At 43.3% G+C, this 13,335-nt stretch overlaps 1 protein-coding gene across 2 annotated transcripts in view; it reads right to left on the bottom strand.

Annotated features, from left to right (window-relative positions):
- syt12 (synaptotagmin XII) overlaps positions 1-13,335 on the bottom strand; it is a 28,862-nt gene that overhangs the window by 11,892 nt on the left and 3,635 nt on the right. Inside the window, exons 4-6 of one of the 2 annotated variants that reach the window (XM_074633936.1) lie at positions 12,596-12,825; positions 1,716-1,776; positions 779-972 (exon numbers count right to left, since the gene is read on the bottom strand). In XM_074633936.1, the coding sequence (XP_074490037.1) occupies positions 779-972; positions 1,716-1,761 (240 nt within the window). In that variant the 5' untranslated portion in view covers positions 1,762-1,776; positions 12,596-12,825. Of the gene's footprint in view, positions 1-778; positions 973-1,715; positions 1,777-12,595; positions 13,303-13,335 lie in introns of those variants that run through there. The other variant, XM_074633935.1, reaches the window with a different exon arrangement.

Genomic DNA, 13,335 nt, shown 5'->3' with positions numbered 1-13,335 from the left:
CAGTTTCTTTATCTGTTTGTCAGCAGGATTACGGTAAAAAACTAATATTCCGATTTTCATGAAACTTTGCGGATGGGTGTAGCACAGGCCAAGGAAGAGCCAAATACATTTTGGAGCAAACTGGCCATGGCGGAGGTCTGCGCTCTCAGATTAATCTAAAATAATTTTTTGAGATCTGGGAACATGACGACATTACTACTAAAACGTTTGACGGAGCTAGAAACAAGCAGGACGGTTTGGATGATAATTTCAGCAATCACCTTTGTTTTCTCTTCCAAATAACTAACTAATGGCTAACCTCATCAACTGACAAGTTTCATACTTCTTGGTAGCAATGTTGCAGTGTTTCCAGATCTCAGCAATCACTTTGTTGAGTACAATTTTATTAATAACTTGAGGTTATAATAAACAAGAGATATAATGGACACAATTACAAAAAAACAAGAACCAAATTTCTAATGAACCAGAATTATCTTCTAAAGTACCGATAGTCAATCATGTGCCATTGAGGCCCGAGACCCTGAAGGTGCAACTACAAGCAGTGAATTTCCAAAGACCAAAAATCAAAATCAGCTGCTGCTGTCTTCAGTGAGAAAGAAAATCCAGACTCTCGACTCTCCGTGCCACATGATTGCTCACCACTTGCTCCAAAAGCAAAGAAGCTGGTTGATTTTGCCACTAACTTCACAAAACCTCTCACCGTTCTGCCTTTTAGAGATATAAGTGTTGTGCACATCAATGATATTTCACATCTCTGAGTAAAGTCATGTAAATGTACCTTTTGTCTGACTTCTGAGAACGAGGTGCCATATTTTTCTTGCAGATATCGATAGTCAAAGTTGGGGAAGGGTGACGGCGCGGGGAAAGTTCCAGATTTCCACAACTTCCAGATGTTGACCCCGGCCACGGCCAGCAGCACGAAGAAGCCCACCAGGTAGATCCCCACCTCCCAACCGGGCGGGTTACGCACCACTGAAACACACACACACACACACACAAAACAAGTGCTTCAAGACATCCTTACTTCCATTTCATCAATGGTAGCATAAAGTTTTGGCCACATAACTGTCTGTTATTTTATATTTGATGGGGGAGTTTGATCACTGGTGGAAGTGCGCAGTTTGGGAGAAACCCAGGACAGAGAGTTTAAAGAGGCTTTTTTATTTTAAGACCAGTATGAGTCTTAACAAGCTCACAGTCAGCCACTGTTTCAGGCCTTGTCATTCATCACTGAGCATTGAGATGACTTTGGGAGCATTCGGGAGGCATAAAGTTTTATGTAAATCAGATAATAGTTTGGGACCAAAATCTGACAGACAAATTGAAATGCCGCTCTGAATTAAACGTCAGGGCATCTCATGTTGCATTTCAGAGAGGGATTATGAGCCTGTGCCGAGCTGGCTTTCTCGAGATGAATTGCTTCTGTGGGAGGACTTTGACAGCTTTAGCTTTACTTTTTAAACACAAGAGATAAGCCAATTATAGGGCCAGTCAAAATGTGTTGTAACATCGACGGCCTTCAGCAGGAGATGAGGCCGGAGGAGTTATAAAGCTTGTGCAAAAAGGTGACGATTGCTGTCAAATAAGGCCTCAGAGCAGACACACAAATGCACGCTGAATGGAAATACAGCCTCATCTCTCATGTGGATAAAATCTCATGCATTAATCCACACAAGGACACCCATGCAGAAAAAAAAACAGAACTGTCCACTCACCACTCAGATGGTAGCCTGATATATCCCCACTTTGAGCGGAGGACATGGTGCTGCAGCCAGCCTGGATAAAAAAACAAAACAATAATCTGTTCAAGTCGCTTTTTATGTCAGAGACCAAAACAGAGAACAGTCTGGCACTCTTAGAATGAACTACTCAAAGAAATATCACAGAATTAATTAAAAATGGCATTTTGGATCATCATCCAGAATCAAATTTGGAGTATTTTTAATAGTAAAGTAAATTGAATATTCAGCTGAAGGAACAATGAATTATGTTTGCAGAGTGTAATTAAATAACCTTTTCATACTTAGTTAGACGTCCTTATAATCTCTCAATCTAAATCCTTTGGCTTCAACATGAATCAGAGTAAACATGGCTGAATTAACCCGGAGGGCAGAATGTACCGTGGGAACCTAACGACTCCTGACATCCACCGCTGCTTCAGACACATGAACAGGACGGGGTACATGCACAATAAGATGCATGCATAACAAGGGATGTCCGGGCTCTGGGTGCATTTTCAAATTCTGACCCTGGACCCCCTGCGCAGGAGTGGCCAACAGAGAGCCAACGGGTCTGCAGGCTTTCATACTCATTTGTCGGGTTCTCGACGGACAGTTTAAAAACAGAACCAGAGATATCGTCTTTTTAATTCCACGCAGTCTTGTTCCTCGTCGAAAGTGCTGCCTACATTACCCACAATGCAACTCAACAGTTGACAGTTCAGTTCAGATTTAGGAGCGTTATTCTAGTAGCCTCCAGCAGAGACGAGGATCTACAGAGGTCTGGTAAGCTCACTTCTTTCTAACTCCACATCCATGTTTTTGTTTCTTTTTCAAACTTGAAGTCTTCAGTCCAAACCGATGCTGACTCGCTGACTCAAGTGACATCACTTGAGGCAATTTATCAGACTTTGTGCAGTGCCCTCTGGAGCCACGAAAGGCTTTATACAACTTTTTATACAACCCAACCCTAACCCTTATATTCTAATGAGCCTGCATGTGGCATAGGAAGGGGAACCAAATCTGAATGGCTTGTTGCATCACATGTTTTCTGATTTAGACAGCCCACAAAAAGCTGACTTGGTCGTCTTATTTCACAGTTTGTGGGTTGGTAGGAACTCTAGATACCCAAATGAATGTGCACAAGCACTGAAAAGGTGAGTTATACATGATATGTCTCCTTTAAGTCTTTGAACAAATGACTAACGATGACGTTTTTTTCCTATGAGAACACGCTCTCATCTGGCCGTTTATACTCTTACTCATGTTGAAAGACTTTGGAAAGACTGAGGGCATATTCTACACAAACAAGAACATAAATTGGCCAAAAATCTCAAATACTAATAAAGTATGTTGTGTTTCAGACAATGCACTTTGTTTATTTGTCAGAAATTTGTTTGTTTTTTTCCTGCATGAGCAATTTCACTGAAACTGCGAGTACTGTGGATTTTGGGGCCCTGGGGGGAAATTCAACAAGTAAACACCTGACGACTGACTTCCTTTTTACAGTAACAGAGATGAAATGTGTTGTACACCTGAAAGACATAGTTTTTAATCATTGTGCTTTGATAAACAGTGAATGTAATCAGTTCCCCAACCCTGCTTACAGCACAAGACTTCTGGGAGAACTCAGTGATTGTACATTCTCTGTAGGAGTATGATGCAGCTATTAGGTTTGTTCAGTTAAATCAATTTTTATGGTTCTTTCTTAAAAATAGCAGCGAGGTCTCTGTTTTTCAAGAGACAAAAGAGAACAATATTTTTCCTGTGCCCCTCTCTTCCTCCGCAAACTGCAAAAAAATAAAAAACGATGGGCGCTGGCGTGTGACTCATTCCTCCACCCGAACTCCCCTCCCGCTCCCGAGCTTGTTGGAATCTCACCATATCTCAGTCGGGACTCGGGGGAAACGGGAGCATTACACTAATGATATAGAAAAAGGCTGGAGAGGGGGGGGGGGGGGGGGTTGTTGACTCAATTCTGCTGAGCGCTTTGCAGACCACAGCCATGCAGGCCAATTAAAGAGGCTGACGCAGTGCAGGGCCCACTGACAGCTGCTGATATGCCATTAGTAAAGCGTGGGGAATCTCTAGCAGAGAGGGACTTGTGAGCGTCCCCCCCCCCAACTTGGCCCAGCATGGCTCAGATCAGCATGGCTCGGCTTAAGGTAACATACATGTGTAGATCCGGAGGAAGCTCAAGAGAAGGAAGAAGAGGTGGAAGGATCAAGGATGGGGAGGGAAAGGACAAGAGAGAGAGAGAGCAACTGTTTCAGACAGATTTAGTACATAACAATGAGGCAGCGTGGGCGCTGTGGCGCCTCGGAGGGCTTAAGGTGGCAGAATACTAACAATGAAGTCCAATTAGCCTGAAATGGAAATATATTTGAAAACAAGGGGGCACACAGTCACCGCAGTTTGTAAAGTCTGGTAATTTGAGTTCGGCGTGATTCCCACCGTTAACTAATATAGTTCTAATATTGTCTGACATACCCCTACAGTCCTATCAGATGAACTCAAGTATCACTTCATCGACACCAACCATTATGTTCCAAATGCGTTTATTTAATCCGTTTTTATGACTTATGGTTACACAAAAGCAGATCTTGTTAGAGTTTCCAGCTTTAAGGTGGATTCCCAGCACGCTGCCTTTGACAGAAAAGAACATAATATTGCTTGTGACCTTTGCTGCTTGTTCTCTTCCCTCTCTTTCCCATTTCTCTTGTCACCATCTAACACAAAACATCTAAGCCGAAGTGCCTCAGAAAGTGTGATAAGGAAGATGGCGTGAGAAGGCTGAAAATAGCTTGTGTTATAAACTGAGACAGAGAGAAAAAGGAAAACAGACGGGGAGATGCTGACATTAAAGGGAGCCTTTTTATGCTTTTGTGCTTTTTCCCTTTTCCTTTAGTGTGTTATATAGTTTTTTGTGCACGTAAAAGGTCTGCAAAGTTACAAAATCCACGCAAAAGGGAGTTACTCCCTCAACAGAAACTCCTGAAAAGTCCTGCCTTTTCTTCCGTAACGTGGTGATGTCACCAAGTAACACATTTGCATAACGGCTAGTTTGGCATGCCCTCAAACAAAGCTATTTAGAGTGGAGCTGGAGCGGAGTCCAAAGAGTTTGGTTCGGTTGACCAATCACAACAGAGTGGGCCAGCTGACCAATCAGAGCAGAGTGGGCTTTTCGGTAGGGGAAGGGGAGGAGCTTAAACAGAGCGTTTCAGACAGAGGGTGAAAAGAAGTGCTGCAGCAAGTATGAGAAAAGTAAAGCATTTGTTTAACATTAAAGCATGTAAGCATGTTCTAGTAGGAACCCAAAATACAAGTATGCACCTGAAAATGAGCATAGTAGGTCCTCTTTAAGGGGGAGGAAAAGAGTAATGTGCAATGATTAAGCTGAAACCAGTAGAGCGGGAGCAAGAAGTACACTGGCCTCAACCTAAACCATGATGTCTTATTTCCAACATATCAACAGTCATGGGATATGTGATATTTTCTCCTTCAGATTCGAGACTTTCCTTTCGGCTGACAGCTCATTAACACACGGCTGAGAAGGGAAAGGTGAGCATTTGCATAAAAGCTTTTCCACTGACGTGTCATCTTCATGCCCCACATGATCTCAACTCTCTCACTTCTTTAGATTTATCTCACCGTTGCTGCAGGGGAGTTCTGCGTCTGATAACATTTCTCATAAAGCCTAAAACGACCGTCTTCCTCCAGTGCACACACAGAGAGCGGCTGTGCGGAGGACGTTTTAATTACCGAGATATGCATGAAATGAATATCTTGTCACAATGTCAGCTTGCAAAACAGGCTGCGATGAGCGTTAAGTGGCGTGTGAGTAATGCAATGGAAGAGAGCTCGTGAAATTTGTGAAATATCATTTTCCAGAACAGTAATGAGGCTGTCACAGGAAAAAAAGAAATCAACACAAAGGAAAAGCCTGAGTTAACAATGCGTGATTATCACCACTGAAATGCCAAAACAAGACAAATATTTTCTTCTGCATTATTGGGTGCAAAGTCAGTCTAATATCCAGGTTAACACTGGCACTGTACAAAAACGGTAGGCCTAATCATATCATAATCAAAGTGTGAGTGTGTACTTTATACTCATGTATCTCAGTGTGAAAACAGTATCTTTGTTTCTTTGGTTTCTCTGTGGTCTGGTGCAGGGTTGTCAACGAGAATCACTGTGGCCAGGGAGGAAACAGACACTACCAGTCGGCCTCCTCTGTGTCTCCAGCTGAACATAAAGCAGCTCAGACACAAACAGCAAACCAAACGCACCTGTTCAGAGAGCAGCAGATTCTGCACACTGAATGTAAATATAGCATATAGCTGCCGCTGTTTGCTGCTAACAGTCGGGAAGAAAGAAAACAAGAAAATCCCTCTATTGGAGCTGCATGTTAGAACAGGTCCGATCAATAAGAACAGACACATAGATTTATGTCCACACACACACACACACGCACACACACACACGCAAACACACACACACACACACACACACACACACACACACACACACACACACACACACACACACAGAGAAATAAAAAGGAGAAAAAAGAAAGAAGAGGTTAGATGAGGATGAGATAATAGAAAGAAGTGATGGGGGTAAATAAAAAAGAGATGAGCAGCTGTGTTGAAAACAAAATAAGAAAGAGAGAGCAGCTGGGGAAGAGAAGAAGAAGAAGAAGGAGGAGGAGGAGGAGGGGAAGGGATCGCAGGCCTGTCAGCTCGCTCTCCCAACAACTGATAAATCAACTTTGCTTTTAATCTCGCCCAATGACTCCTAATCAAATTAACTGCCTCGCTGCCGCGCTCAGTGAAACGGCCAGATTTAACACGACACTGCAATCTCTCTCTCTCTGTCCCACCTCCTCACATATCTGCCTGTTTGTTTCCATGCCAGCTACACTTTGACTTTCTGGTTTAGACAGCTCATTTGGTGAATGGTTAAGTAAAAGCAGCGTTGCACCGGCTGGCGCCGGCTTTTAAATGTCAGCGGCGGCGGCGGCGGCGCCAGCTGAGACAGGAAGAACCAGCACGCTGCAGCCAATCAGCTCAATCACTCAGAGTTAAAACAACAAACCCTCAAACTTTCTTTGGCAATGCTCTACTTCTGAAGGCTGCTGAAAGTACGGCAAAGGTACTGAAACTACGAACATTTATGCTTAAGTCGCTGCAAAGGATGTTTAAACAAGACCAACGCTACATGTCCACCAGATCCAGCGAGGACACTAAGGGACGCGCTGCTCAACTCAACTGGCCGCTCAAGCAGTGACATGCCGTATCGTGGAATGCACCTGATTGGTCCCTGGTTTTCTGCTTAAACAGGAAACGACACGGTGGTCTGCCCATAAACTTTCTGTTATTTTGTCTAAACGATCCATAAAAACTCTATTTCTGAAAACATTTGAGGCAAGAACTAGCCCTTGCCACTGCTGAATCTCATTTAATTTGAGGACTATTGCCTAGTTTAACAGCTTGGTCCAAGTTTTGTGAGCCAGACGCGTCACCCTAGATGGGCTCATTTGCATAAAGCAGCGATTTTTCAACTTTATGCAAATACAGGCCGCAACACTCCCACCATGCACTGGGCGACTGCCTTTCCTGCTTTCCATAGGAAATGAATGGAAAGCGTTGAGACGCCCTCCGTCACCGGATCTGTGGAAATAAGCCAGAAGAGTCTCCAGACAGTAGGCTGTACAGTACACCAGTGCTTTCAGGTAAATGATAATGCCAGCATGCTAATATGCTCACAATGACTATGCTACCAGGCTGATGTTTAGTAGGTATAATGCTTACTACGTTCACATTCTTAGTTTAGCAAGTTAGCATGCTAAAACTTGCCAATTAGCAGGTGTTGTAAGTTAGTTGATTAGACCTCTGCTCAGGACTGTGTGGGCGTGTACAGACTAATTGAGTGACATCTTCCTGAGTCTCCTGTTAGCTTTGTTGGGGTGGGAGAAATTACACCTTATTGGTGGATGAAGATTTGTGACCTAATAACGTCCCATCAAAGCTCCAGCCCACCTTCAACCTGACTAGAGGTCTGATCAGCCAGATAACTGAAAACACCTGTGTGGGTGTTCAGAAGCTTTAACCCGTAGTTGATCTGCAGGATGTATCTGAAACATATCATTCGTTCTCCATCAAAATTAGTACAAAAATCGGGCTTGGATTAAAAAACAAAAAGATCGGATTTGATCACTGAAACATCTTTTATTTAAATTTTATAATCAGTTTCAATCAATCTTTTAGCTGTAACTGTGAAACTAATAGAGATACTTGACTCGACTTTGTAAAAGTAAATCAGTTTAACTCAAAATGGAATCAATGGAAAAGGCGTCTGTGAGTGTAACAGCGAGTAGAGGATTGTTTGCGCTCCGTCTACTTTGATTATTCAGGCGAGGTCTAGTGAAACAACTCTCACAAATGGAATTTGATTTGTCTCCAAAAATCTGGCGTTTAAATATTTTTCTCTCCTTTGCGAGAGACAGAGAAAAAAGCTCTGTGTGCAGTTTGTGATGAGCTTACGAGAAAAAGCCTGCGACTGAAAAGGCTAATATACAGAGAGGATGAAACTTTACAAACACGATCAAACCAGACAAATGGAGACAGAACGCTTGTTTTGCTTGAATTAACTGCACAATTTGCCTAATAAATGATGACAGAGCACATGTTATTTTGCAGAATCAGTTTGATCATGGTTTCACACACATGGGTGCGTACCAATACAAGCACAGGCAGCAGGGTAATTAAATAAGTTGCTGAGTGTTTCCCATTTATTTCAACACCTGGATGGACTGTTTCCATGCCACTGATTTTTCATTATACCTACTACTTATTAGATTAACAAGCTGACAATTAGGCTAACACAGGACACGAAAAGCACTTAGTGCTACAAAAACGTCTGTCAGACCCGACTTAATGTTACGGAAAAAGGTTCATTCACTCTCAGTAATGTGAAGGTGGGTGGAAGCTTAAATTCTCCAAAGTGGGGAAGAGCAGCGATTTGAAGCCGAGCCACAGCTTTATTGATTAACTATTAAGTGACTGCAGTTAGATCCAAAGGAATTTGGACAGTAACACAGTTTTTATGCTTCCGCTCTGCATCCTATAGTTTAAACCTTACTTTGAAATGCCCGAATCACAGATGGGACAGAAGGGATTTAATATCAGCCACAGCTGGTTAACTGCTGTGGTGTGGCCGTTGGAACAGAAGTGATATTACATTATTTTACTTTTTAAGATTGCGTCCAACATAGGAACCAATGGTTGTCACAAGTGCACATGACATATTTGACAGTCAATATCGTTTGAATAGAATAAGGCTTCCATTACATGTTGAATGGGAATCTACAGTTTTTGAGGGATTCAAGTAAAGGATAATGTACAGCGAGCCGGTCATTGTTGTGAAAGAATCCCCTCGCGTAAGGGTCTGTCATCGCCCTGAAGGGGATTCTTTCACAACAATGACCCGCTAGCTGTACATTATCCCGCTTATTACACGGCTACTTACTGAAGAAATGAATATCTTGACACAAAAACGGTCCGCCAGAGTCAGACATCAGAGCTGCGTCTATAGCAACGGTCTGCTATGCATAGCAACGGTCTGCTATACATAGCAACGGTCTGCTATACATAGCAACGGTCTGTTATACATAGCAACACACTGCTATACATAGCAACGGTCTGTTATACATAGCAACGGTCTGTTATACGTAGCAACGGTCTGTTATAGAGAAATAACAGACCGCAGAACCCTGTGATTCGAGTCGAATATTCAACACTGCCGTGTTAAAACGTGTTACGATCAACCCCGTTCTCCCCTATGTCACCATTGGCTGGAACTGGTCCCAGCCAAGAAAAAGTCTGGTACATAACCCCTCTGTAAAATTGCAAATTGTCATCTTTACACTTAAACAAATTAGTTACAACGTGTTAATAATTTGTGTTTTTTTTCATTAGAGTCAGGCTAGCAGTTTCCCCCTGCTTCCAGCCTTTATGCTAAGCTAATCCAACCGACTCTAGCTACATATTTACAACACAGATGTCAGAGTGGCATAAACAACACTGTTTAATGCCTAATAACTTCTACTGCACAGTAGGAGTCACAGTCTCATAAATGTGATTCATCTTGCGATACTTTATTTTACGGTTCTCTCTCCAGCCTGCTGCGTTTCCAGGCATCTCCAGGAGAAGTGAGCTGTAGCTACATTTGGCAGCAAACTGCTCTGGCCACATGCATCCACCATAAAATGAGGCAATCCATTACATGATCTATTCTGGAAATATTAGTATGATACATTAAGGTGTGAGCCACCGCTCGATCTTAGGAAAGAGCCATTTTGATAATGGCAGAGGGCCTTTAGGTGTTACAGTAGACTATCTTTATCTAAGTGCTCTCAGTTTTCTTAATGTAATAACACTTTTCTTTCGAGGAGTTCAACGGGGACACGGGGGAAGGTGCTGTTAGTGCTGTGAGTGAGTGTGTGTGTGTGTGTGTGTGTGTGTGTGTGTGCGTGTGTGTGTTTGTAGAGGCAGGGGAAGCCCATGACAGAGAGCGAGAAAGAGAGTTGGTGTTAAACGAATGGCTGAGATGATTGCGAGTGCTGGTGGAGGAATTGAATTCTGAGCAGGTCGTATTTCAGCCTGGCCCGAGGAGGAGGCGAGAGTCCTAGTGACACACACACACACACACACACACACACACACACACACACATACACACACAAACACACACAGATCTTTTACCTCTACTGCCAAGCCACTTCACACAGACCTCCAGCATCGTTAGAAAGCTGCGGGGAACACACTGGAAGAGTTGTAGAGAACTCGAGTGTTGAGATCATGTGAAAAAGATTTTTTTTTTATTTGGCAGTTTGAAATGTGGAAGCCGGATGTTGTTGTTGTTTTTTTTCAAGTGAACGTTCCTCTTTTTAATTCTGAATGTGCTTCATCATTATAAAATCACAGCTTTGAGAGGCAGAAAGTCGACTCCCACACATCTTTAACTGTTAATTGATGCAGAAAGCTTTCCCAGTAATCAGTGCACATTTCATTTTCGAGATGGGATACTGAAAGGAGGCCAAGAGGTAAAAAAATGATCCATACAGCGGGAAAACAGGACGTCTACAAAGCCAAGAAAGTGTTACAGGGACAATCAGTCAACTTTAGTTCCAGTAAATACTTAGGACCACCACTGGCTCCAAAAATCACAGACTACCGAACAAACTAAAGCCTCTAAAAGCCTCAACGACAGACGCCAACCGGTATACATTCTGTTATTCTCAAGTGCCATTATCTGCATCACTTCATAGGATTATCATTAGGGATGCAACGATTGTGAAATTCTGAATACCGATACTAATGTTTAAAATAACAATTTGGCCGATGTTTTTGTTGTTGTTATTTATTCCTTTTTTTTGTGCCAGGGAAACAAAGACATCTTCATTATGAAGAAAATAACTGAGCTGTGTTAAAGTCATTCAGCTTTTCATTACACTGTCTTTGAATGAGCTCAAATTCAATCATACAAATGTATGAAACAACATTTAACATAACCTGCTTTCACATGAAAAAGATTATTTAAAACATTTTTTTAATAACCAACACAACATTTAGCCAGTGCAAAATTGATGAAACACAACAGATAAACATCGACCACTTCCATCTGTGAATGTCATCTTATTTACCGATAGGCCGATGGCAGTCAACAAGGCGGTCGATACCGATGTTCGGGGCGATAAATCGGTGAATCCCTAATTATCATGGATTAAAAGCAACATTTAAAACCCATGTAGCATCGTTATTCTCTCAGCGAGAGACACTGATTCCCAACCTATTATGGCTTGTGACCTTTTAAAGCAAAGCGATGACTACTCGTGACCCATTGTCACAGGTTGCATGTCTGAGTTGCAACCAACTGCACCAAATGCCACCAAAATAAATAAATAAATAGAAATATGTTGTTTTGGGTTGGAAACCCCTGAGGTAGATCAAGAGACACACAAGCAAACAAACTGTTCAGGACTCAGTACTTTCGGAGCACCAATCAAACTGCATATCATCTAAAGTTCTTACACAGCTGTTTGTGTTAGGATCAAGTTAAACACTGGAGTTTTTTTTTTAGCAAAATATATCAATATTCAGCAACATTTGGTATTGGAAAGAAAGTATTATGCTGCATGGTATTGGTATATAAACTGTATTTATTGAGCCTGAAATTAGACTCAAAGAGCAGCATACTACACTATCTCCTTAGACCCAGGACTGGAAGCAGACTCAGTCTTAAATGGGTTTCCTAAGTATTAAAGGCATAAAGATTAATAGCAGCCATAAAAAGCTGAGTAAAGTCTATTCTGCAAACAAAAGACTGGCTGAACCTCCACGTCCCTAAAGCTGCTCAATCAAACCTGCACTAAGTTTTTTTTAAGGCCACAGTTTCCAGTTTGAGTTGAGCAGAGTGGTGCTGAACGGACAGCTCCCGGTGCACCAGGTGTGTCTTCTGTTATCACTCCTTTAACCCCTGCAGCCACGTCACTCCCTCAGCCAATAACCTCTATAGTTCAGGTCGACCTGCGATGCGGATCAATATTTGGGTCGACTGAGAGAGATAAATGATTGGAGTCGCAGAAACGCCGTGCAAGAGAAAGCCTGCCTGCAGGGATGCATTCCCAGTCACACAGTCACACAGCTCAGCTATAATGCTTTAACGCTTTACATTAATCTCTTCACTGTCAACAAAGAAGCAGAGGAGGAGAAAAATAAAGACGCATGCATGTCTCCAAGTCTCGCCATGATGTTGTGCACAGAGGAGCAGCTGGTGGATGTGAATGTGTGAGTGAGTGAGCACGCAGTTCTTACCCGGAGTTTTCTTTTGGTGCAGTAGGGAGGAAGGAGGAGGAAGAGGAGGAGGAGGGAGGGGGGGGGGTGGGGGGGGTAGGACCAACTCCACCGCTCTCTCTCTCTCCCGTCTTCAGGCGCCTCTCTCCATCCAATGACACCGGTACCGGTCCGGTCTATGGATCCCGGTGGTGGAGGTGATGGTGGATAACGGCGTTCACACTCTACACCGTTTCAACGCATCCGGCCAGCTGAGGAAGATGAGTAAGATGAGCAGCAACAAAAAAAAGAAAATTGTGATGAGGAAGATGATTTTTATCTCCGTGTGTTTGTGCTGCTGCTCTCCGGAGTCTGAAAAGCTGCTGCCAGAGGCATTTCTGTAAGAAGCCCGCAGCTCAGCAGCTCAGCAGCTCAACACCTCAGACCGACCGACCGACTGCAGACAGACAGAAAGTCCCTCCCCTGCAGCGCAACTTCCACCGCCGGGCCGCTCAATAACACCACCAGCCTCCTCCGACAACAAGCAGCTCCACAGCAGCAGCAGCAGCAGGAGAGGACCTGTCTGCTGCACACACACACACACACACACACACACACACACAATCTCTCTCACACACACACACACACACACACACACACACACACACACACACACACAATCTCTCTCTCACACACACACACACACACACACACACGCGCGCGCGCGCGCACGCACACACACACACACATCCTGGTGTTACGCAACGGGTGCACGGTGGGGG

This window comes from Sebastes fasciatus, chromosome 4, assembly GCF_043250625.1.
Source record: "Sebastes fasciatus isolate fSebFas1 chromosome 4, fSebFas1.pri, whole genome shotgun sequence".
NCBI classification, from domain to species: domain Eukaryota; kingdom Metazoa; phylum Chordata; class Actinopteri; order Perciformes; family Sebastidae; genus Sebastes; species Sebastes fasciatus.
This window is presented reverse-complemented; position numbering and strand designations above follow the sequence as displayed.